Source organism: Hyla sarda, chromosome 2, assembly GCF_029499605.1.
Source record: "Hyla sarda isolate aHylSar1 chromosome 2, aHylSar1.hap1, whole genome shotgun sequence".
NCBI lineage: Eukaryota > Metazoa > Chordata > Amphibia > Anura > Hylidae > Hyla > Hyla sarda.
In genome coordinates this window covers 377,298,120-377,324,814 of record NC_079190.1, presented here as the reverse complement: position 1 = coordinate 377,324,814, position 26,695 = coordinate 377,298,120, and the positions used below count along the sequence as shown (strand labels likewise).

Here is a 26,695-nt window from a genome sequence, read left to right as displayed (position 1 = left end):
GACTACCTAAAGTGGACTACCCATAAAAATTGGAATGCTATCAGCACCCAGGAGTTGGAGATGCAGGGAATTTAATCAGAATTGTTCTTAGCCTTAATCTTAATTACTGGATCAAGGGGTTAAATATATTTGTATAGACTTTGCAATACTAATAAAACAAACTTATTCTGCGCATGACTGATAATACTTTACAGTGGGATATTTTTTTGTCATATAAGCCCAAAAAAAATCAAATATGTATTGCCTAGCAAGATTCTTGTTTTAGCACCTTTAGCTGTAAATGTAAAATCATTACTGTAAATCTATAAAAGAGCTCTTTAACCTACAATAAAAGGCATTAGCAGGTGCAGTTTTGAGCTCACCTTTTAACGTCCAAATTATGCTGAAAATCTCCAGTAATGCTGTATTTCCCTTCACTGAGAACTGCAGGGGTGCATCTTAGAAGCCAGACGATGTCTGTCATTGACAAGCACGGTCTGAACTGGGGCTACAAAGCCAGGGTATTTTATTTTATAGATTATGTTTTTCTTTAAAGCTACAAACTGAACATGTTAAGAGTCTTAATGATTAAGATTATGCATTAAACAAATAAAAAGAAAAATAGCAAAAACGTAGCAGTGCAGCTTTAAATGGTGAGACAGGCTGCACAAACAATCAATTTTATCAAGCCACGCTCAGCTTGAAATCAGTTAGTTATCCTTTAAGACCTTTCACTGGATGCTTACAATCATACCAATTTAATGCCAACCCTCTGAATTGTAATTGCCAGGCTAGACATCTGCAGTTAACCCCCAACCAAAGCGAAGAAGGGAAAAAAAGCCCTGAAATCGATAGACAACATACTCGCCAGCCTAGGCTACAAAAGGAGGTCTGACAGGTCGCCCAAGACACCATCGTACTTTCATTGTTTCACACCAGCCCGCGATTATGCCGATAGTGTGATAAAAGCTGCCAGCTAATGCCTTTTTAATTTGTTAAGCCCAGAAAAATCAGTGTGCATGTCTAATCCTTCAGACAAATGGGCATTAGCAGGGCAGTCTGTCACAAGACGGCTGTACAAAAGGTAGTTATCAGACTCGGGGCAGGGAGCATGTACACCCAGAGGCTAGGATTGGAGAACACAGATGACATGTCTCCAAGAGCGTAAAGGTTGGGCCACGTAGGCAGTTACATCAGGTAAATATAAGATATATAATAATAATAATTAAGATAAATTAATAAAAAAATGTGTATTCCCACTTCCTACTATCAAGTTACCTTGTGCCTGAGACCTGTGTGCACTCACCGCATTGCAATATTGGAGTGCTGCCCTATGTATATATATATATTATATATATATATATATATATAAATATATATATATATATATATATATATATAAAAGCGCAACACTCCTCCAATAAGTGAAAAAAGTGGGTTTATTTGCTTACATGTATAGCAGCAACGTTTCTGTCCTACTATAGGACCATTTTCAAGCTTAGTGGCACAATTCAACAAGAGCATTTTTATACCCACATAAGGTGCTTAATCAATTACATAATAAAGTGCTTCAATCATCATACAAGTGCATAAAAATCATTTCAAATCAGTGCAATACAGATAAGGTACATTACGTAGTAATATACAAAGTGTTGTAAAAAATATTTACATAATAAAGTGCAGAGTGAGATTAAAAACAAGCTTGAAACATGTTCATATACAAATAATTACAACAGCTGTCACATATTGTATGTCATAATTACAGATAGATACCTGTGTTACGTATTCTGTATACAGATTTACCAACATGGCGTCCGCAGCGTGGAACGCCGCTCCCGGCTTCGAGGGCCATAGTTCCGGTTGAATGATCACATATGGGCTATCAATAGTAATAAAATACACACTACATACCCTGGTTGGCCTATTATCGCTTTTTTGCATGTATGGGTGGGCAGTGCCGCTTGATAGCTGGCACACTCCCTATTGGCTGTAGTGGGGGGTCCTTACGATGGTTGGGATTCTTTGTGGGAGCCCCACCACTTAGGTCTCCCCTGTGGGTGTCGTGCATTGACAACCTGGGTTGGGGTCATGCACATCCTCCCTACAAACCTGGGAGTCACCCTGGTTATATATGGCCTGTTAGGGGTTAATACAGCATCTAGCTGTGTTTGAGAAATATTGTCCATGTATTTATTTTATATATTTTCTATTTTTATTTATTCTTCTATTTTGTTCTATATATTTTTATCTTTTTGTATATTATATTATTTTAATTTTTTTTACTATTCTTCATTATTTAAATTTTCTTTATTTTATTATTTTTTTTAAATTATTTTCTCCTTTTTCTGTTTTTAAAGTTTTTTTTCTCCCTTTTTTTTTTCTGGATCAAGTCCTCTATGTTTGGCAGATGTATGTATTTTGTTGCTGTGCCATACATTCATTCCTCCCTGTCATTGGGTTTGATTCCTCCAGTTGGCGATACATTATAGGTATGAACCTTAGGAACCTGTATACACTCGGCACTGTGTGATCATCTTGCCGCCTCTATAGGAGTGCTGTGAGCGCTGGATCTAGCGTCCCGGCTCTCCATAGCGATGGGGTCACGTGACGCGGCATGTGATCATTCAACCGGAACTATGACCCTCGCAGCCGAGAATGGCGTTCCAGGCTGCGGACGCCATGTTGGTAGATCTGTATACAGAATACGTCACACAGGTATCTATCTGTAAATATGACATACAACATTTGTATATTAACATGTTTCAAGCTTGTTTTTAATCTCACTCTGCACTTTATTATGTAAATATTTTTTACAACACTTAGTATATTACTACGTAATGTACCTTATCTGTATTGCAACAAAATGGTTTTTATGCACTTGTATGATATGATGATTGAAGCACTTTATTATGTAATTGATTAAGCACCTTATGTGGGTATAAAAACCCTCTTGTTGAATTGTGTCACTAAGCTTGAAAATGGTCCTATAGTAGGACAGAAACGTTGCTGCTATACATGTGAGCAAATAAACCCACTCTTTTTCCCTTATTGGGGAGTGCTGCACTTTTCTATTTCTATGCTACAAGGACTCTGATCAAGTCTGGGCACTGGCACCCCACACGGATTGGGATAAGTAGTGCTGCAATACCATTTTGTGTATGTGTGTGTGTATATATATATATATATATATATATATATATATATATATATATATATATATATACACACACATACACACATACACACATATATACAGTCATGGCTGTAAATGTTGGCACCCCTGAAATATTTCAAGAAAATGAAGTATTTCTCACAGAAAAGGATTGCAGTAACATATTATGCTATACACATGTTTATTCCCTTTGTGTGTATTGGAACTAAACCAAAAAAAGGGAGGAAAAAAAGCAAATTGGACATAATGTCAAACTAAACTCCAAAAATGGTTTTAACAAAATGATTGGCACCCTTTCAAAATTGTGGAAAAATAAGACTGTGTAAAGCATGTGATGCTCCTTTAAACTCATCTGAGGCAGGTAACTGGTGTGGGCAACATAAAAATAACACCTGAAAGCAGATAAAAAGGAGGAGAGAAGTTCACTTAGTCTTTGCATTGTGTGTCTGTGTGTGTGCCACACTAAGCATGAACAACAGAAAGAGGAGAAGAGAACTGAGGACTTGAGAACCAAAATTGTGAAAAAATTATAACAATCTCAAGGTTACAAGTCCATCTCCAGAGATCTAGATTTGCCTTTGTCCACAGTGCCCAACATTATCAAGAAATTTGCAACCCATGGCACTGTAGCTAATCTCCCTGGGTGTGGACGGAAGAGAAAAATTTATGAAAGGTGTCAATGCAGGATAGTCCGGATGGTGGATAAGCAGCCCCAAACAAGTTCCAAAGATATTCAAGCTGTCCTGCAGGCTCAGGGAGCATCAGTGTCAGCGCAAACTATCCGTCGACATTTAAATGAAATGAAAAGTTCAGGCAGGAGACCCAGGAGGATCCCACTGCTGACGCAGAGACATAAAAAAGCAAAACTACATTTTGCCAAAATGAACTTGAGTAAGCCAAAATCCTTCTGGAAAACATCTTGTGGACAGATGAGACCAAGATAGAGCTTTCTGGTAAAGCACATCATTCTACTGTTTACCAAAAACAGAATGAGGCCTACAAAGAAAAGAACACAGTACCTAAAGTAAAATATGGTAGCGGTTCAATTATGTTTTGGGGTTGTTTTGCTGCCTCTAAATGCCTTGAATGTGTGCAAGGCATCATGAAATCTGGGGTTTACCAATGGATTTTGGGTCACACTGTACGCCCAGTGTCAGAAAGCTGGGTTTGCATCCGAAATCTTGGGTCTTCCAGCCGGACAATGACCCCAAACATACATCAAAAAGCACCCAGAAATGGACGGCAACAAAGCGCTGGAGATTTCTGAAGTGGCCAGCAATGAGTCCAGATCTAAATCCCATTGAACACCTGTGGAGAGATCTTAAAATTGCTGTTGGGAAAAGATGCCCTTTTAATAGGAGAGACCTGGAGCAGTTTGCAAAGGAAGAGTGGTCCAACATTCCGGCTGAGAGGTGTAAGAAGCTTATTGATGGTTATAGGAAGCGACTGATTTCAGTTATTTTTTCCAAAGGGTGAGCAACCAAGGGTGTGCAAAGTTAAGGGTGCCAATAATTTTGTCCAGCCCATTTTTGGAGTTTGGTGTGACACTTTGTCCAATTTGCTTCTTTTCCTCCTTTTTTGGTTTAGTTCCAATACACACAAAGGGAATAAACATGTGTATAGCAAAACGTGTTACTGCAATCATTTTCTGTGAGAAATACTTCATTTTCTAGAAAAATGTCAGGGTTGCCAACATTTACAGCCATGACTGTATATGTATGTGTATATGTGTGTGTGTGTATATATATATATATATATATATATATGTGTGTGTCTGTGTGTATGTATATATACACACACATTATAATCATAATAGTTTACACACTGCTCAAAAAAAATAAAGGGAACACAAACAACACAATGTAACTCCAAGTAAATCACACTTCTGTGAAATCACACTGTCCACTCAGGAAGCAACACTGACTGACAATCAATTTCACATCCTGTTGTTCAAATGGAACAGCCAACAGGAGACATCTAATAAAGGTGTGGTTCTGCAGGTGGTGATCACAGACCACTTCTCAGTTCCCATGCTTCCTGGCTGAAGTTTTGGTCACATTTGAATGCTGGCAGTGCTTTCACTCTAGTGGTAGCATGAGACAGAGTCATAAACCCTCACAAGTGGCTCAGGTAGTGCAGTTCATCCAGGATGGCACATCAATGCGAGCTGTGGCAAGAAGGTTTGCTGTGTCGGTCAGTGTAGTGTCCAAAGCATGGAGGCGCTACCAGGAGACAGGCCAGTACATCAGGAGACGTGGAGGAGGCAGTAGGAGGGCAACAACCCAGCAGCAGGACCGCTACCTCCACCTTTGTGCAAGGAGGAGCCAGAGCCCTGCAAAATGACCTCCAGCTGGCCCCAAATGTAAATGTGTCGACTCAAACTGTCAGAAACAGACTCCATGAGGGTGGTATGAGGGCCCCGATGTCCACAGGTAGGAGTTGTGCTTACAGCCCAACACTGCACAGAAAACACCAAGATTTTCATATTCACCATTGGCGCCTTGTGCTCTTCACAGATAAAAGCAGGTTTACACTGAGCACATGTGACAGACGAGACAGAGTCTGGAGACTCCGTGGAGAACATTCTGCAGCCTGCAACATCCTCCAGCATGACCGGATTGGCGGTGGGTCAGTAATGGTGTGGGGTGGCATTTCTTTGGGGGGGCCGCACAGCCCTCCATGTGCTTGCGAGAGGTAGCCTGACTGCCCTTAGGTACCAAGATGAGATCCTCAGACCCCTTGTGAGACTATATGCTGGTGCAGTTGGCTCTGGGTTCCTATTATTGCAAGACAATGCTAGACCTCATGGGGCTGGAGTGTGTCAGCAGTACCTGCAAGAGGAAGGCATTGATGCTATGGAACGGCCCGCCCATTCCCCAGACCAGAATCTGATTGAGAACATCTGTAACATCATGTTTGGCTCCATCTACCAACGCCACATTGCACCACAGATGGCCCAGGACCAACGTCACCTCATGAGGAGCATGCCCAGGCATTGTAGGGAGGTCATACGGGCACGTGGAGGCCACACACACTACTGAGCCTTATTTTGACTTGTTTTAAGGACATTACATCAAAGTTGGATTAGCCTGTAGTGTGGTTTTCCACTTTGATTTTGAGTGTGACTCCATATCCAGACTTCCATTGGTTGATAAATTTGATATCCATTGATAATTTTTGTGTGATTTTGTTGTCAGCAGATTCAACTATGTAAACATGAAACTATTTCATACGACTAGTTGATTCATTCAGATCTAGGATGCGTTACCTTAGTGTTCAGTGTATATTTCATATGTATATATATATATATATATATATATATATATATATATATACACACACATACACACACACACACACACACATACCGTACTGTGAGTTTTAGGGTGCCCCAAAATATAATTTATTATATTTTGTGATAACATCAGTTATTTTCTTACTTGTATTGGGATAATGGATGCCATTCAAGTACCCAGAATGGTTCACACCCAGCTTTCCACAGACTCTAGCCAGTATATCAAACTTTAGCGCAGTGTTTCCCACTAAGGGTATGTTAACGCGCAGGAATGTCTGTGCAGAATTCCACCGGAATTTTACACTCAGACTAGAGATGAGCGAACTTACAGTGACTCGATTTGTCACGAACTTCTCGGCTCGGCAGTTGCTGACTTTAGCCTGCATAAATTAGTCCAGCTTTCAGGTGCTCCGGTGGGCTGGAAAAGGTGTATACAGTCCTAGGAGACTCTCTCCTAGGACTGTATCCACATTTTCCAGCCCGCCGGAGCACCTGAAAGCTGGACTAATTTATGCAGGATAAGTCATAAACTGCCGAGCCGAGAAGTTTGTGACGAATCGAATTACTGTAAATTCGCTCATCCCTAGCACAGACATTCCACTGTATTGTTTTCAGTGGGATTCTGTTGCACTGTTCACATGGTGAGATTTCAGCGGCAGATGTTTCTGCAGTAGAAATCCAGATTTCAGCATCCACAGAAAGAATAGACATGTCTATTCTTTCTGCGGATTCATTCGTAAATGCATTGCCATTTATGAGTGGGTGCATTTCTGAATTGTCCAAGCCTGCTGGGTCGGACAAACATGCAGAATGTTTTCCGGATGGACATTCCGCACATTTTAAGCCTTGCGAACGGCTGTCCGGGCATGCTGGGAGTTGTAGTTTTGCAACAGCTGGAGGCACCCGGGTTGGGAAACACTGCTATAATGCATCACAGTTCCTCAAATTGCCTTATTATAAGTGACAAGTGCAGTCGGCTCTTTATCAAGAATAAGGAATAGCATTCTCTGGTGTTCAGGATTAAAGAATACCTGCCATCTCTTTCATGCTGCCTGAACCAAGAGCTATCTGGGTGGTCCCTGGCAGCTGGCTTTTCTCTGCCCGACTGGCCTTGACTGATAGATCTCTCTCCAACCAAAAAGGTAGAAAGCTAACAATTGAGGTTGTGAGGTGCAGAGAAGCTACCGGGTATGGCCCTCATGACTCGTGCTTTGTGCAGCCAAAAAGTGATGACAGGTTTCTTTTAAAGGGTTGTCAATAGAAAAACAGAGCTAATTTTTCCCCCCAAAACAGCACCACACCTGTTCTTAGGTTATGTTTGGTATTACAACTTTGCTCCCTTAACTTCAATGGAACTGAGATACAACACAAACATAACCTGAGGACAGGTGTGGTGTTGTAAAATCGCCTAAGTTTTTCTAATCCTGAATAACCCTTCATCACTGTACCATTCTCCTTCGAACCCCCCCCCCCCCCCCCCCTTATCCATTTGATAATTTCCTGACCTCCACTTTGAATTGCGACCCTGCAAAAGATCACACAATTCCCCACAATCCCCACCACTTCCATATACAGAAGAGACTAACACAATTGAACTGAGCATGCCTGACCATCTTATTGGATGGTCCTACTAAGGTTGTTGCTTAGGGCAACAGGACAAAACCAATAAGGGGAATTACTAAGTACAATTACTAACTAACTACTAAGTAATCACTAAGTGTCAGATACTATGTGAAGTACTTACCGGAATGATCACATCATCATAGAAACTCCATGCCAGTGCCCAACGCATTGTACGCCCCTGGTAAAATTCTGTGTGAGCAACTTTAGGAACCTGGCATGTATTAAAGAACAAGTAACAACCTTTGGTTAACTTAAAGACATTTAATTGTGTAATGTGACTTATATAAAACATGCCTAGTAAAATGCATCGTCTATCCCGTCACTTAAATATGTAAACCACAAACACGTCTGTAACTTGTGCAGAGGTCACTGTCCTCAGAGGCATTACAGGCCTTTATAGAACAGGAAGAGCCACCCGGTACAACTGCTAATCAACTGTCTACCAGGGCCCCGGCACCAGTATATAAAGTAAAACGACAGAAGCAGAGAGATCTGTACATTGTGTGGTGGCTGTGCTGGGTTACAGTAGCTCAGTTCCCATTGAAGTGAATGGCCACTACAGAGTGTACAGAGCGGTTTGTTCTAGTCTCCTTCCTGGGTGCCACGGCTCTAGCAAGGAGCTGACCGGCAGGGAAAGCTAGGTGTAGGACCCATAACTGAGATATTCATGATCTATCCAGAGACTAGGGCACTAGTAAAGTCTTGGAAAACTCCTTTAAGATGAAGATATTTTAATTGGCCAACGTAGAGGGAGCTATAGCAGTGTCTGCCTCCCTGCAAAAGACAAAGTATCACACGAAAGCTACTTTTTATAGGTGAAACTCGAAAAATTAGAATATCCAGCAAAAGTTCATTTATTTCAGTAATGCAACTTAAAAGGTGAAACTAGTATATGAAAGAGACACATTACATGCAAAGCAAGATAGTTCAAGCCGTGATTTGTCATAATTGTGATGGTTATGGCTTACAGCTTATGAAAACCCCAAATCCCCAATATAAATATTATATGATTTGGGGAGTCATGTCATCTGCTGGTGTTGGTCCACTGTGCTTCATTAAGTCAACGCATCAGTCTACCAGGAGATTTTGGATGCTTCCTTTCCTTTTAAGTTGCGTTAATGAAATACAATGAACTTGCACGATATTCAAATTTTCCGAGTTTCACCTGTAAATTGTGACTTGGATGCAATTTAGTGGATTATAATACACCTGAAGTGTGCTGTCTATTTGGGTATTATACAAATGCCATGAGCTATACGTGTTCGTTCGGCACCCAACAATGATACTATATGTTTAAAAAATATAAAAAAGGCTAGAATAGGGGATTTATCACTGGAACTTAGAAGATGGACATTTGCCTTTGAATATAACACTTAGATATCAAGAATTGCTTTTATGACAATCAAAAAACAAGAATTATTATAATTTTTTTTATCACATAAGTAATGTTATTGGTCTGGGGCTGACCTGTTCCACCCATAAGTCCTATTTGAGCATAGTGATATCACAGGGCGTGATCCTGTGCTCAGGGCCACTCAGAGGAGACTTAACTGGAATGGATGGATGAGAAAAGTCATTTAAGATTAAAGGGGTTATCCAGAAAGTGACGCACAGAGAAAATTTCTTCAAAAACAGCTCCACATCTGTCCCCAGGTTGTGTGTGGTATTACAACTTGGCTCCATTCACTTTAAAGGGGTACTCCGGTGCTAAGACATCTTAACCCCTATCCAAAGGATAGGGGATAAGATGCCTGATGGCGGGGGTCCCGCCGCTGGGGTCCCTCGTGATCTTGCACGCAGCAACCAGTTATGGTGCGTTCACACGGGGTAAATAAAGAGTAATTCAGGCGGAAAAATTTACGGGCGGTAAAAAGGAATTCGCGGAATTGCGTGCGGAAATGGGGGAGAAAGAAGTGAAGGGTTTTTCAGCCATTTCCGTGCGAATTCCGTGTGAATTCCGCACAAATTGCGCGCGAATTCCGTGCGAAAATGATGTCGGGCGGAATTTTCTTTAACCATTGATTTCAATTGATTTCTGCTAGCGGATTCAGCTTGAAGAATGAACACGTTCTTTCTTCAAGCGGAACGGAATTCAGCGTCGGAATTCTGCTAGCAGAATTTCCGCAGTGTGAACAGGACAGCGGAAATAACATTAAAGTCAGTGGGCAGAGGAGATGTGCATTAATTTGGAGCGGAGAATTCAAGAGAAATTACTCCACGTGAACGCACCCTTATAATCAATCAGTCCCCGGAGCATGTTTGCTCCGGGTCCGATTACTGGCGATCACGGGGACCGGAGCATTGTGACGTCCCGCCCCCGTGTGATGTCACGCTCCGCCCAGTCACAATGTTCTGGCCCCCGTGATTGCCAGTAATCAGACCCGGAGCGAAATGCTCCAGGGACTGATGATAACAGGGTGGTGCGTGCAAGATCACGGGGGGTCCCCAGCGGTGGGATCCCTGCGATCAGACATATTATGCCCTATCCTTTGGATAAGATGTCTTAGCGCCGGAGTACCCCTTTAATGGAACTGAGCTGCAGAACCACACCCAACCTGGAGACAGACATGGCGCGGTTCTTGAAAGAAATTAACTCTGTTTTTCTATTTGTGGATAACCCCTTTAAGTCTCTAAGATTAGGATCCAGTAAGTAAAATAAATAAATAAAAAAGTGGAACAAACTAAAAGAAATCTAATCATTGATGCTTACTAACATCTTTTAGTAGTTTAGGATTCGCTATTGAGCTTTCCCTCAGACTACTCAATTATTAGAAGGATTTACTGTTAGATATTCACCCAGAATGGAAAATAATCTATTTGAGAAATATTTTCCCCTTTCAATAGATGAGGCGTAGTAAAATCTTTCCCAGCTGGTGATACACTTGAAATCTGCCATCAAATTCTAATTCAGTAGCAAAATGGTAACAATAGAATAATAACTATAGGAATAAACCTACCCCTTGTATTCGCAGCTCTTCCTTCAATGGAGCCAAACTGCACTTCTTACCCAGCATACAGCTGTACCATCTAGAATGAAATAACCAACAGGGTACATAATTGGGGAGCTTAAAATCACTGCAGGGTAATACACAAGCCAAGGGCAGCTCAGCATCCAATGTATTATGAATAAATTATTAGGTAGTGATTCAGACATCTTGACATTTCTCCCTGCAACAGCATGAACATGGGAAACACAATTTCTGATTTGCATTAATCAATCAATTTTGCCTCATTCTGATGTCGCTCTGCGGAGACTGTGCATGGGGTGATAATTGACTGCACGTTTTGGTAGACAAAGACCTCAGGTACCACAATTGGGGCTGCAACAAAAGCCAAAATCTAAATAACCGGGACGACAAAACTACACTTTCAAATATTGCAGTGCAGTCAAAGCAGTGCAAGCCAAACAAAAGTCCATAATACAGATCATCTAAACTGTCCCAACTTCCTTGTAAAATTTCTTTTTTTTTTCAACAATTCTATTTCTTAAATCACTCATAATAAGTTGTGAACTGATTTCTCTATCAATGAGCTGTGTCTAGCATTGATGCGCGGTCCCATTCAAGGTAATGAAGCTAAACTGCAATACCAAGTACAGCCCATTGACAAAAGCGGGGCAGGTTTCAGCTGAGAGAATCAAGTAAATGTAGTGGGGTTGCAGTTTGCTGTAGCAGAACCACTAGGAGGGAAAAACTGTGAAGAGGCTGCATTCATACATCAGCGCTGCAGGCTCTATACAGTCTGGACTTAGGTTGGCCAAACTCATGGGACCTTGACTGCCATAATATGGCAAATGCAAGTCTCGTGGGATCCTTAGACTGATCAGGCCACACATGCCACACTGAATTGGCAGATCACTGTCTGAGAAAAAACCATAGTCCGTGTGCCCACAGTGGCAGATGATCAGTTGATGAAGTCAAACAATTTTTTTTTCTGTGATAAGTAAAAAGAAACAAAAAAACAAAATGCAAAATAAAACTTTTCTCTCCTCAATCCATGATCCAGTTTGCCCATTATCTTCCTTATTTGGATGGCAGGCTTGGTGCACAAGCAGTGATCAAGGAGCATGCAGATGTCATTGTTGTTGTTTCTTCAAGCTTGCTCACCGTGGGTCCTAGTGAGGAAGCAGCAGTGTTGGCATCCACCTGTGTAGGTGACACTGATAACAGATTCCCTTTCCCAAAGATTAAAATTATGCCCTGTCCACAGGATAGAGATTTACTAACTGGTCCAAACACTGGGACCTTTATCGATAAGGAGAATGGAGGTCAATAGTCCCCCAAATGAATGGTGCGGCAGTACACATGCTTGACCACCACTTGATTCATTCCCTATGCGACATGCAAACCTATATAGAGACTATAAGTAAGGGCCAAGAAGTCCTGAAACACATCACTCTTACTGTGTTTTTTTTCCCTCCAACCATATGTTTGTCATGAAGAGTCAAGTATGCTTCACAGAACAGTCAAGTAGGACAGGGAAGAGTGAGCCCAAAGCTTATCCCAGAACCCTCTTTTCCTGCCTACTTGCAAAACTGCCCTAAATGGTAGCTCACAACTGGGAGCCAGTCCCTTTGCTTACTAAGGTGCAGGGGCATCATAGCTAAAAAAAAAATAAACAAGTACTGTACAGGTCAGGGACACACAGTCAATAAACCAGAATTCAGCAGGAATACAAAGTAGCACAAAACAGGCATCAGGGAAACAAGGTAACAGAAATATAGCGTACAGACTAAAGCCTAAGAACCAAAATAAATGGCAGATATGAAAATATGAACAAAAAGGATAAACTAGGAACTATATACGGCGAGATTTATTCAGGGATGAAGGGGATGAACAAGGTAATATTGAAGACAGACACTATAAATACCAGAATGACAAGAATGAACACAAGCGTTCAAAGACTAACTGCTCTGAACACGGACCAAAAACAGGATATACAGAACTAATTCAAACTAGATACAAAGCAAACTGACTCCTATGTAAGGGACAAAGCAAAGCTCAAGAAACGAACCTAACACTAGGAGGAACCGTATAACTACAACACCAAACTCCAAAAAATCGACGCAGGAAGGAATTTTCCACCGGTAATTTTGGGGGCATGGCTCAACCATCTAGGGAACAGGGCGTATATGTACACCCTGGGTGCCTGGGACTCACGGCTATAACGCGAGTGCAGGAGCTGCGCTCGCATTATAGACCATGGGTCCCGGCTGCTACCAGCAGCCAGGGACCCACCAGTAAAGGCGGACATCAGCGATTATGTTGATGGACACCATTAACCTCTCAATATTGATCACGGCATCTGTGGTGGTTCCGGTGGCTGATCTAATCACCTGCAGCACGGTAAAAATGTAAATAAGTAAAAAAATAAAAAAAAAAGAAAATAAATCAACACATTTGATATCGCCAGGTGCGGAAATGTCTGATCTATAAAAATATTATGTTAATGATCCCGTACGGTGAAAGACGTAAACATAAAACAAAATCACATCATACAGTACAGACCAAAAGTTTGGACACACCTTCTCATTCAGAGTTATCTTTATTTTCATGACTATGAAAATTGTAGATTCACATTGAAGGCATCAAAACTATGAATTAACACATGTGGAATTATAGACACAACAAAAAAGTGTGAAACAACTGAAAATATGTCATATTCTAGGTTTCTAGGTTTTGCTTTGATTACTGCTTTGCACACTCTTGGCATTCTCTTGTTGAGATTCAAGAGGTAGTCACCTGAAATGGTTTTCACTTCACAGGTGTGCTGGTGTGGAGGAGGAGGTGTGATGGATGGGGGGATGCTTTGCTGGTGACAGTGTGGGGGATTTATTCAAAATTGAAGGCATACTGAACCAGCAGGCTACCACAGCATCTTGCAGCGGCATGCTATTCCATCCGGTTTGTTGGACCATCATTTATTTTTCAACAGGACAATGACCCCAAACAAACCACCAAGAAGAAGAGTGATGGGGTGCTGCGCCAGATGACCTGGCCTCCACAGTCACCGGACCTGAACCCAATCGAGATGGTTTGGGGTGAGCTGGACCGCAGAGTGAAGGCAAAAAGGGCCAACAAGTGCTAAGAATCTCTGGGAACTCCTTCAAGACTGTTAGAAGACCATTTCAGGTGACTACCTCTTGAAGCTCATCAAGAGAATGCCAAGAGTGTGCAAAGCAGTAATCAAAGCAAAAGGTGGCTAGAACCAAGAATATGACATATTTTCACACTTTTTTGTTATGTATATAATTCCACATGTCTTAATTCATGTGTTAATTCATTGTTTCGATGCCTTCAGTGTGAAATCTACAATTTTCATAGTCATGAAAATAATGAAAACTCTGAATGAGAAGGTGTGTCCAAACTTTTGGTCTGTACTGTATATAAGAAAAAAATTTATCAAAGAAAAGACAAGAAGTTTTAAAATGCATTTGTCACTGATGTGTTGCTTAGACTGGATACTCACTGACAGTAAACTAATATCTTGCAAGGTTTACACTTACACTTTCCATTTACCGTATGTAAGAAGAAAGCTCATGGCGTATTCCTGAAAGTATATTTATAGATGCCCATTACCTGACAAAGGTTAGAAGAATTTCACTTTGGCTTCCATTTAAGTAATATACACTGTGCGGAATACTGTACTTTAACAAGGGATTATAGATACCTGCTGATTCAGAATTAGCAACGTTCTGGTTATCAATGCAGGAAATGCTATGATAAAGTGTAGGACCATGCTCCTCCTGCAGGTTCTGCACATAAGTTCAGTGATTGGCTGCAGTGTCACAAGCTTAAGGGGGTACTTCAGCCCCTCCCATAGGCTTGCATTGAGGGGGTGGGATGTGACGTCACAAGCGGGCAGAGTTGTGACATCATGATACTCCGGCCCCATGGTCGTGAGTCTTCAGACACGGAGTGATGATCGCTTCATGCAGCTGAGACAGGTGGGTGCTGCATGAGAGATTGCGTGGTCCCCAGCGGTCAGACATCTTATCCACTATCCTTTGGACTTAGGGCCGGAGTACCCCTTTAATGTATATATAGCACTACCAACAGAGAAAACTGGTGCAGAGTGCAATGGTGAGCATGTACAGGTTTTGTTCTTCATCTTATACCCCTTATTTTTTTATATAAATCCAGAAAATCCCCTTTATGCTTCATTCCCCTACTTAGACTTATCCTTAGATCCAGCATTTGGAATCTTTTCTACAAATCAAAAACATTTTTAGTTTTTTCTAATCTTAAAATTTTCCTAAATGAGCAGAAGAATTTTTATCGACACAGAAATGTTGCAGCCAGTGTGACTATGGTGTATACTTCCAGCACAGCTAGTTAGGCTTTAATAGCAGAACTATTTCACCTTATTTTGAAAGGATTCACTATATCCGTTTTCCCTGATTGGGCTCTTGACAGCTCAATGTAGTAGAAGCCAGGTAGCATTGTTTTGGGCCGTTCTTATGACAACAAACCACTGGAGGATTTAGCTCTCTCTAAGCGCAGTCATGCTCAGGATTTATGTTGGGGAACCCATCTGTTTACTAATCACATAGCATTGGAGTCACTTGCACTCGCTGTCAGTGTGGTGTCAATGTCAGGAACAAGACAGTCTTCTCGAATCACGCTTAATACCACACTTGATTTTTACAAGGGAGGATACAAGTGGGGGATCAGACAGGGCCTTTGGTTTAGCAGTAAGTAGAGCAAATTGTCACAGTGGTTGTGCCAGATCAGCTGTCAAGCTCTATGATTTTATTTCTAATTAAATAAAATACACCACACTGACACGCTAAAAGCCTGACAACACATTACACAGGGACCAGCAACCTGAAGGCTGAATAATGGTCCATTTAGCATGGCTGTAATGATCACAATGCAACCTGTAGTAATAGGCATTCAATTATGTATTCCACACCAAAATCTGCAAAATTAGATTTTAGCAACTGAAAATATATCTGCAGATTTTATGCATAATTTTTGTTCTGAGTGGATGTATCCATACATTTATTCTAAAGTCAATTGTAACCATGGTGAAAAGAGCTTGCTCACACTGCGGACATTCAGCTGATTAAATTCTCCTGGCTGAATATCTGCTTGCAGCCAGCGCTACCAATCATTGACGGTAGGACTGTGCGGATGTGTGTTGTATCATAGACGACAAAGCAGCCCGGCAGCATGCACTTACCGCCAGTGGAAATGTGCCACAAAATAATCTGCAGAATCCCACTGAAATTAAGCGGATTCCCGTCGTAGGAATGTCTGCAGTGTGAATAATAAAACAATCCTACAGTTGAGCACCTTAGGGTACCTAAGGTGCTCAACTGTAGGATTGTTTTATTATTGGTAGAATGTGAGCCCCTTTCACTCTTAAATGTTAATATGATAATTTATTTGCCTATTATCGTTCTAAATGTGTCAAACATGACCTCAAATTTTATGGTCAGCCAAATAGAAATGATCAGTCTCTCTCACTGTACACGTGTCGTATTTTTCTTCTGTATTAAGATACAAAATCCTTTAAATAAACAGTTATAAAAAAAAAAAAAGAAATGATCAGTCTCTTTAGATAGTATGGAGTGCCAATGTGCATATTCATCAATCATTTCCAGTGGTTTCCAAGAGCAGTGGGGGACTCAGGATCCTTATTCTAGTGACTGGTGGGGTCTCTAGCTATCTAAAATTTATCATCACTTTTTTTTTTTTTTTTAAACGTGGATAACCCCTTCAACTAATTTTTATATCCCTGCTTCTTGCTACATCTACTGACCCTCCGACTCTGTCCTCCCAATAGGTCTGCTTTGGCCTGGTGTTGCTTTTTCGGTGGGGGTGGGTTGGCGGAGTTCTGGGGTGTGTGGATTGTTTCCGTTTTTGTTGTTTGTCTGTGTCGGGCCTCTCTCACTCTGGGGTCCTGGGTTTTCCTAGCCCTCTTGCCTGATGGGTGGTTGTTCCCTGGGTATGTCTCCCTGTGTGGCCCTTTTAATTCCACCTGATGTTATGTCCCCTGTTTATTGTTTCGGGCCGCTCCCTATGGCCTCTGGGGAGAGTTTTGTTCTTTGGCTCTGTGTTTTTTCTTATATTTGGATTTTTTAAATAAATAATAAATAAATATACTTTAAAAAAATGTAAATACATTTTTATATTCAAGCTTGTTCATGATGCATTACCAAATTCTATTATTGGTCATCTCCTCTAAATCCCTTCTATCAGGAACCAAGTGCTGCTTTCCATAGATGGAGAAGTCTACTACTACTATTTCTTAAATTTCTGCTCATTTCTCTTGATAGCCCTTGAGATGATTCTACACCTAGATTTGCACCTTTGGTAACTTCAGTCTATTGGTCCCCTGAAGTTTACAAAAATAGCACCAAAAGGACTTAAAAGACTATGAGAAAGAATATATTCTGGTCTGATGAAACCTAGATGGTCTTTGGCTTCTTGGATTCTAAGTGTAATGTCTGGAAGAAACCAGCCACTGCTCATCACCTGCCTACTACCAACCCAACAGTGAAACATGGTGGTGGTGGGGGGGAAACCAGGCACTGCTCATCACCTGCCCAATACCATCCCTACAGTGAAGCCTGGGAGTGGAGAGAACATAATATCTGAAGGAAACCAAGCACTGCTCATCACCTGCCCAATACCAACCCTACAGTGAAGCCTGGTGTGGGGTATTGCACTATGTCTGAAGCAAACCAGGCACTGCTCATCATCTGTCAAACACCAACCCTACAGTGAAGTATGGTGGGCAGAGTATAATGTCTGGAGGAAACCAGGCACTGCTTATCATTTGCATCATGCTGTGTGGGTGTTTTAAGGTGAGTGGGACTGAGAGATTGGTCAAGGTTAAAGGAAAGCTGACTGGAGAAAAGCACAGAGATATTATTTATGAAAACCTGATTCAGTGTGCTCTGGACCTCAGACTGGACGAAGGTTCACCTTTCAACAAGACAATGACCCAAAGCACACAGCCAAGACAAAGCAGGAGTGACTTAGGCTTAACTCTTTTAATGTCCTTGAGAGGCCCAGCCAGAACCCAATTAAACACCTTAAAATGACTTCTACTGATGGTCCCCATCTAACCTGATAGAGCTTAAAGGGGTTCTCCACCTCTAGACATTTTATCCCTTATCCAAAGGATAGGGGATAAGATGTCTCATCACGGGGGTCCCACTGCTGGGATCTCCCGCAATCTTTCCTGCAGCACCCCGTCATCCAGTGCACAGAAGGAGCTTCGCTCTGTGCCTGATAACTGGCGGCCACCATGCCCCCTCCCATAGACTTGCATTAAAGGGGTGGGGCTATGACATCAGGACCCTCCGGCCCCTGCATGGCAAGTCATCAGGCACGGAGCGAAGCTTGATGCGTGGACAAGATGACAGGGGGTGCTGCAGGAGAGATAGCGGTGGATCCCAACGGCGGGGCCCCCATGATCAGACATCTTATCTCCTATCCTTTGGATAGGGGATAAGATGTCTAGGGACAGAGTACCCCTTTAAAAGAGTCTGCAGAGAAGAATGGAAGAAAATACCCAAATCCAGGTGTGCAAACCTTGAAGCATCGTCCTCAAAAAGACTGGAGGCTGTCATTTCTGCCAAATGTGCCTCAACTAAGTATTGAGTGAAGGGTTTAAATACTTCTATCGATATTTACTTTTTCCTTTTCCATCGATTAGGAAACATTAGCACCCCAGTACTCTAATATTCTAACCTATCACTTATTTTTGTATTATTCTGACAGTAACAAGCTACTTTACTTTGTGAATGGACATGATGACCTGACAATGTAGTGCTCTAGGCTTCTTTGCATTACATGGAACTCTTAGGTTATCTTATCACATTACTTGTGGCAATCGCAAACCATGTGTGCATTATAACCAAGCTCATTTAGCAATTTTTTCTAGACTAAAAAAATAAAATGACTCACCTTAATCTCTCCTTCAGCTGAAGACTGTCATGGATGATTCTCTTTACAAACTCCAGCTCTCCCCCCTCAGCCATGATCTCTGTAATGCCCCCAGTATTCACAGAGCTGGGTGGTGGGCGGCGAGGGTTTCTAGAATTCACTCCCTGCAAGTGCAGAAGAGTTTCTAATTTTACTAACAGCAGAATGGATAACACATTTTGAGTACAGAACAAGAAATGATAATGCAATTGAAAACCATTTATCTTTAAAATGGTGAGAAATAAATGAAGTATATTATATAACAGTATATTAATGTAGCAAATCTGCTAAACTGATCTAAGATAGTATGTCATTTATTTGAAAAGCAGTTTGCCATGACATAGTAAGAACTAGTGTGTCATTTAAAGATAGAATATTGATGGTTAATTTAACATTTGATGGTAAATTGCTGTTTATGTAGCCCAATAGTTCGTAGAAACGTATTGATAATTGACAGATTTGGCTCTCAGACCCAGTCTATGGCTGCTTTCACACAAGTGAATTACAGGCACATTTTTGTGTCCATATTATGGGTGCAAGTCCTGACATGACTGTTTCTAATGACATCAGTCAGTCCGAATCATCTGACCCAAAGTCAGGCTATGGTTTTGCATAATTTGGATGAAAAAAATGTGCATTTATTATGCTTGTGTGAAACCGGCCTATTACATTCATATGTTAAAGGGGTTCTCCACTGCCTTAACCTACTTGTGGCAGTTAGTTAGTAGTGTGGCTATATGTTATTATGGCTTTTTTTCCGGTTGCTCACACACCACCCTCCATGGTGAGATGGCAAGATGGCGGCGGAAGAAAAAAAAAAAAAAAAGTGGTCGAGGCAAGGCAGGAAGCAAATGAAGAAACCAGCTTCCAGGTCTGGAACCAAGGTAAGAAAAACACCACAATGAAGACCTGAGGAGAAGGGAGTTTGACGTTATAAAGTGATGTGTCGGGCCCAGCAAACTAATGCCCGACAGTAATCATTTGTCCTAAGAACTACTGGACTTCTTGCCTGGAGGGAAAGCTGAGAGAAACATGGTATGTGCTCAACAAAGATTACCCATGTACATAGCAAAGTTATATAATGTTAACATGTGGTATATAAAGGTAATTTAATTTGTCTGGAGTTCTCCTTTAATCATTGTCAAAGCAGATTTGAAATGGAATTTCAAAGTGCAATGGCATAATTCCACATGGAATCCTCTTCAAGAGTTAACATGTCAAGTTTTGAATTGCACCATCACAAATTTCCCAATCAAATCATTTAAACTCAGATTCCACTAGAAATTCATGCAGATTTTAAGGTGGAATCCAGGTGGAATCTGCCACAAATTATTTGTTAACATACCCTAAGATAGAGAACCCCTTTAAATTTCTTGGAGTCTTAAAGCAGAACAATTGTGCAGAAAAATGTATCCCCTATCCAATCTCCTGCACTGGACCCCAGCTCTCCCCGGGAATGGGGCATTTCGATCCCCACCTGAAGTGGCCGCCGACACACCCCCTCCATGTATCTGTATGGGGGATACAGAGATAGCTGAATGCTGTGCGGAAGTAAAAACGCCCTGTTACCGGGGAGAGCCGGGGTCTTTTGAATAGGGGATAACTTGTCCTGCACAATAGTTATTTAATGCCACTGAATGGCCTGAATTTTTAATTTGAGCATTGATTTAACCCCTTAGGGACTAAGCCTATTTTCACCTTAAGGACAAATTTTTGTTTTTCCTCTTCCCTTCAAAAAATCATAACGCTTTAAATTTTGCACCTACAGACCCATATAAGTGCTTGTTTTTTGCGTCACCTATTTTACTTTGTAATGACATCACTTATTTTATAATATAACCTGCGTCGAAACCCTAAAAAAAAAATAAAATAAAAAAATTGTGGGATGAAATAAAAAAAGAAATGCCATTTTGTAACTTTTGGGGACTCCCGTTTCTATGCAGTGCACATTTCGGTAAAAATGACACCTTATCTTTATTCTGTAGGTCCATACAGTTACAAAGATACCCAATTTATATAGTTTTTTTTTATTTTAATACTTAAAAAAATTATAAACTACATGCTCCAAAATTAGTATGTTTAACCCCTTAAGGACCGGAGGTTTTTCCGTTTTTGCATTTTCGTTTTTTGCTCCTTGCCTTTAAAAAATCATAACTCTTTCAAATTTACACCTAAAAATCCATATGATGGCTTATTTTTTGCGCCACCAATTCTACTTTGTAATGACGTTAGTCATTTTGCCCAAAAATCTATGGTGAAGCGGGAAAAAAAATCATTGTGCGACAAAATTGAAAAAAAAAACGCTGTTTTGTAACTTTTGGGGGCTTCCGTTTCTACGTAGTACATTTTTCGGTAAAAATGACACCTTATCTTTATTCTGTAGGTCCATACGATTAAAATGATACCCTACTTATATAGGTTTGATTTTGTCGGACTTCTGGAAAAAATCATAACTACATGCAGGAAAATTCATACGTTTAAAATTGTCATCTTCTGACCCCTATAACTTTTTTATTTTTCCGTGTATGGGGCGGTATGAGCGCTCATTTTTTGCGCCGTGATCTGAAGTTTTTAACGGTACCATTTTTGCATTGATAGGACTTATTGATCACTTTTTATTCATTTTTAAATGATATAAAAAGTGACCAAAAATGCACTATTTTGGACTTTGGAATTTTTTTGCGCGCACGCCATTGACCGAGCGGTTTAATTAATGATATATTTTTATAATTCGGACATTTCCACACGCGGTGATACCACATATGTTTATTTTTATTTTTATTTACACTGTGTTTTTTTTTTTATTGGAAAATGGGGGTGATTCAAACTTTTAATAGGGGAGGAGTTAAATGATGTTTATTCACTTTTTTTTTTCACTTTTTTTTTGCAGTGTTATAGGTCCCATAGGGACCTATAACACTGCACACACTGATCTTCTATGTTGATCACTGGTTTCTCATAAGAAACCAGTGATCAACGATTCTGCCGGATGACTGCTCATGCCTGGATCTCAGGCACTGAGCAGTCATTCGGCGATCGGACAGCGAGGAGGCAGGAAGGGGCCCTCCCGCTGTCCTGTCAGCTGTTCGGGATGCCGCGATTAGCCGCGGCTATCCCGAACAGCTCGACTGAGTTGGCCGGGAACTTTCACTTTCACTTTTAGCCGCGCGGCTCAGCTTTGAGCGCGCGGCTAAAGGGTTAATAGCGCGCGGTGCCGCGATCGGCGCTGCGCGCTATTAGAGGCGGGTCCCGGCTTCACTATGACGCCGGGCCCGCCATGATATGACGCGGGGTTACTGTGTAACCCCGCGTTATATCAGAAGAGCAGGACCAAGGACGTACCGGTACGTCCTTGGTCCTTAAGGGGTTAAAATTGGCATCTTCTGACCCCTATAACTTTTTTGCGCCGTCGTCTGGAGTTTTTACCGGTACCATTTTTGATGGGACTTTTTGATCGCTTTTTAAAAATACTTTTATGGTATATGAAGTGACCAAAAATGCACAATTTTGGACTTTGGTATTTTTTTTTACGTGTACGCCACTGACTGTGTGGTTTAGCTAACTTCATATTTTAATAGTGCGGACATTTACACACGCGGCAGTACCACATATGATTATTTTTATTCTTTATTACATTATTTTATTTAAAAATTAAGAAAAGGGGGGGTGATTTAAACTTTTAAATGGGAAGGGGTTAAAGAACTTTTATTACTTTTTTTTACATGGAGCAGTAGATCGCCAATGGGACGACGGAGAGGCAGGTGAGAACCTTCCTGTCGTCCGGTAAGCTGATCGGGACATCGCGATTTTGTCGCGATAATCCCGATCAGGTCCGCTGAGCTGCCAGGATTTTTTTTACTTTGATCGTGGCGTCTAAAGGGTTAATGCCGGGCTCGGCCCGATCGGCCATGCCCGGCATTAGCTGTGGGTCCTGGCTCCACTGGTAAGAACAGTTTAAACCTGTTAAACTGGACCAGGGCCTACAGGTATGCCCTGAGTCCTTAAAGGGGTATTCTGGGCAAAAACATTTTATCCCCTATCCAAAGAATAGGGGATGAGATGTCTGATCGGGAACTATGCGGGAGCTGCGTCCCCAGTTTCGGAAACCTCCGGGTTTCCGTGATGTCACGTCACGCCATGCCCCCTCCATTCATGTCTATGGGAGCGGGTGTGACAGCCGTCACGCCCCCTCCCATAGACATGAATGGAGGGGGCGTGGCGTGACGTCACGTCCCCAGTCCCAGAAACCCAGAGGTTTCCAAAACTGGAGACGCAGCTCCCACATAGAATGGGGTAAAATGTTTTTGCCCGGAATACCCCTTTAAGGATCGGGGATGCAGGGCGTACGTCCTGGGTCCCCAAGAGGTTAAAAGCAGGCAATAAAACGCAAAGAATTGTGACTCTCTGAATACTTGATAAATCTTTTTTCTTTTTTTCAAATTCATATATATGGCAGACGTCACTTTTACCATTATATTAATGGACATTATGCCTCCTTTCTGCTGCATTTTCTTTGATAAATGTAACATGTTTAATCCATGAAAGTTTCAGCCAGAAGGACTATTCCAGAGCAGTTCAAAGTACAAAATAATTTCCTTTAATAAGAGCTGCCTTGGAAACCTCAGGAAGAATAAGTCACTGTGGAGCATCCTGTACAGCACAATCATAACAGTATTCAGCTTGCACAGGAGATATGGTTTATGCAACAGACAAAAATAGGACAGATTGGAGATGTCATGAATTCACAATTTTCTGTATTCACGTCCTGAACAGATAAAGTGCACGGCGCTACTGCAGCCAATATAGGCTACCTGCATGTCTGATCATTATCCTCTCAGAATATAGAGAATAATTACAAATGCATACTATGGAGCCTGCTGTTATCCAGATGAACAACCCATGACACTTTACAGCAGTCAAGTCAGCTTATATGTCAATCCATCATGTCATAGTGCAAGATCTAAGACATTTCCAGTACTAGAGATTGATCTTTGAATTCCGATGCGGCTACTGTACCTGAGCTTCCATCTGATTGGCAAAAAAAGGAGGATTGCACATACAAAAATCATAGATGATGCCTGACTCTTCTTTTAATGCATCCATCAGAAGTGTCTTCTGGGGGACTTTAACCACTAAAAGACAGAAAATCAATGCATTAAAGTGAGACAAATTAAACAATTTACTGGTAATGTAAGTGCAGCATAAGAAGATGGACCATGGTACAACACCAGAGCATGGGATCATTTACTGAAAATAGAACACCCCTATGGCTTCTTCTTATTCTCTAAACCAGTGGTCTCCAAACTGTGGACCTCCAGCTGTTGCAAAACTCCAACTAACAGCATGCTGGAACTTGGAGTTTTACAACAGCTGGAGGTCCACAGTTTGAAGACCCCTGCTCTAGAATGTTACTGTATTGTCTAGCATTAGATCTATTTGACATTGAATCAAGAACCAAACATTAAGGGTAGGGTCACACATCCCATATTTTGCTGCATATTTACTGTTGTGTATTCTTTTTCTTTTCTTTTTTGTTGTGTAAAAACCTTCATTAACGTAAATATAGGTTTCACAATTGGAGGAACAATAAAGCACTTTCTATATATATATATATATATATATATATATATATATATATATATATAAGCATTTATTGAATTCTTCTTGACATCATGGCAGACCGTACATAAAACAATTATAACAAATTATTGTCATTATAAACTAGCAGTCCTTAGTATAGGTTATACATGTACGATGAGTTATATGGGCTATGAGTTATATGTCTTTTTAATCTGATCTCACCGGCTGGGACTTCCTTCTCAAAGGCGTGGTTACTTCATCCAGCATGGTGGATCCATCTTCTATTCTCCTTCAAGATGGCCACCTCCGAGTGTTCATAAATATACATACAGTATATGGTTTATTAAAGTAGAATTCTCCTCCCTTGTGGGCTGGCATAGTATACAGTAGGTCGTGAGTGTATTTTTCCCTTATTGAATAAGCCCATGTGCATATATGGTTTCATTCTGCAACTATTATCCCCCGATGCTACATGTGTACTGAAATAGTATTGTACTATGTCATTAGATTTTAAATATGGGTGTATATACAGCACTATGGTATCTCAATGACAACCTGCAACCTTGATAATGATAACATGTAATGAAAAATATCACACTGCATAATTTTTATCAGTAGGAAAACACGCAGCAGCAAACATGTAGCAAAATATGGCACATGTGACCCTACCCTAAAGAGACACAGGTTGTCAATCAACCATAAATGTGGCCAGGAAGTGTTCTCTCGGCATTCACCACCATTCACAGAGATTGGCTTTTGATGGATAAATCACACCATTCATGATGGTCTCACATCTTCTGGAGTGCAGTGGAGGTACGCTTTCTGTCACTACATTGCTCATTGCAAATTTTCCCATGGAGAACAGATGATTTTTGTCTTCTTCCACATCAGCACTTTGTGATCACGTGTGACCTCCCGTTTCTCACTGTAGACACCTTCGAAAGCTGTTGACTGAAAGCTTGTTTGCAAATGCCGAGTGTCTATGTGCTATTAATGGGGAGAAGAGGGAAGCTATGGCTAGACTACCCTGGTGGCGGCTTATTGCCTCGAGGGATTGGTGTTAAAAATGTAATATAACCAATCCTTTCAGAGAGTAGGAGGCTCCTGACACACAAGATGGTTAAAGGGTTCAGATTACTTTTTGTCTATAGTGAATTGGGGCCTTATTGTTTATTCGGGTAACTAACAGTTAATCAACTGAAAGTACCTGAGCTTTTCAACTTGACCTAATGTTTGCTTATTCACATTGTACAGTTGTTAAAATGAAAAAAAAAAATAAAAAAAAACACCTGTTAAAATAGAATTCGATTAGGAAGAGGACTTTACAAGGCTTTTCATTCTTTAAAAAAGCTATTTTGCACGAAAAAAATATATGAAAAACAGAGGTAAGTTTGTAATACAAACCTTTCACTCTATTGTCAACAGCTTTGCCGTTCTCTGAATACAGTCACGAAAGAAAACAATGAAGGTTTTTATTCTGGTTTCCATGGCTACATCCAGGGACACGGTTACATTTCTACTTTAATTATGACTCTCTTTATTAATATATAAAAAGACAAACAGATATAGAATATTTGGAACTCTGTATATGTGAAGTACACGTGTACAATTTGCCATCTGGGGAACTCATTCAGCCCACAATGCCTTTTCTGCATGGTATAATGTCTTCTTTTTTTTCTTCAGTATTAAAAGACAAATAATGTAAACACAAATCAAGATGTTCAGTAAGGGTCTGGCTGCATCAGACAAAGCTTAAAGGGTAATTCTCATTAACCCCTTAACCTCTTCAGGACGCCGGGCGTATGCATACGCCCTGCATCCCGAGTCCTTAAGGACGTGGGGCGTATGCATACGCCTGTGAAAATTCTGGTCCCCGCCGCTAGCCGGTTGGGGACCGGACCGGGATGCCTGCTGAAATCATTCAGCAGGCATCCCGGCACATCGCCGAGGGGGGTCCTAAGGACCCCCCCCCCCCCATGTCGGCGATTGCAGAAAATAGGGATGACCGGAGCTGTCAGTGACAGCCCCGATCATCCTGAGGGATAGGAGCGAGGTCACAGTGCTGCAATCTCCTCCTATCCCCTGCCATTGTTCAGAACTGATTCT

At 41.2% G+C, this 26,695-nt stretch overlaps 1 protein-coding gene across 2 annotated transcripts in view; it reads right to left on the bottom strand.

The window, feature by feature from the left end:
* Positions 1 to 26,695, bottom strand: part of METTL16 (methyltransferase 16, RNA N6-adenosine) — a 120,923-nt gene that overhangs the window by 37,709 nt on the left and 56,519 nt on the right. For both annotated transcript variants that reach the window (XM_056558458.1, XM_056558459.1), the window contains exons 5-8: positions 24,026 to 24,141; positions 18,992 to 19,134; positions 11,027 to 11,096; positions 8,191 to 8,280 (exon numbers count right to left, since the gene is read on the bottom strand). In XM_056558458.1, coding sequence (XP_056414433.1) covers positions 8,191 to 8,280; positions 11,027 to 11,096; positions 18,992 to 19,134; positions 24,026 to 24,141 — 419 coding nt within the window. The remainder of the gene's footprint in view (positions 1 to 8,190; positions 8,281 to 11,026; positions 11,097 to 18,991; positions 19,135 to 24,025; positions 24,142 to 26,695) is intronic.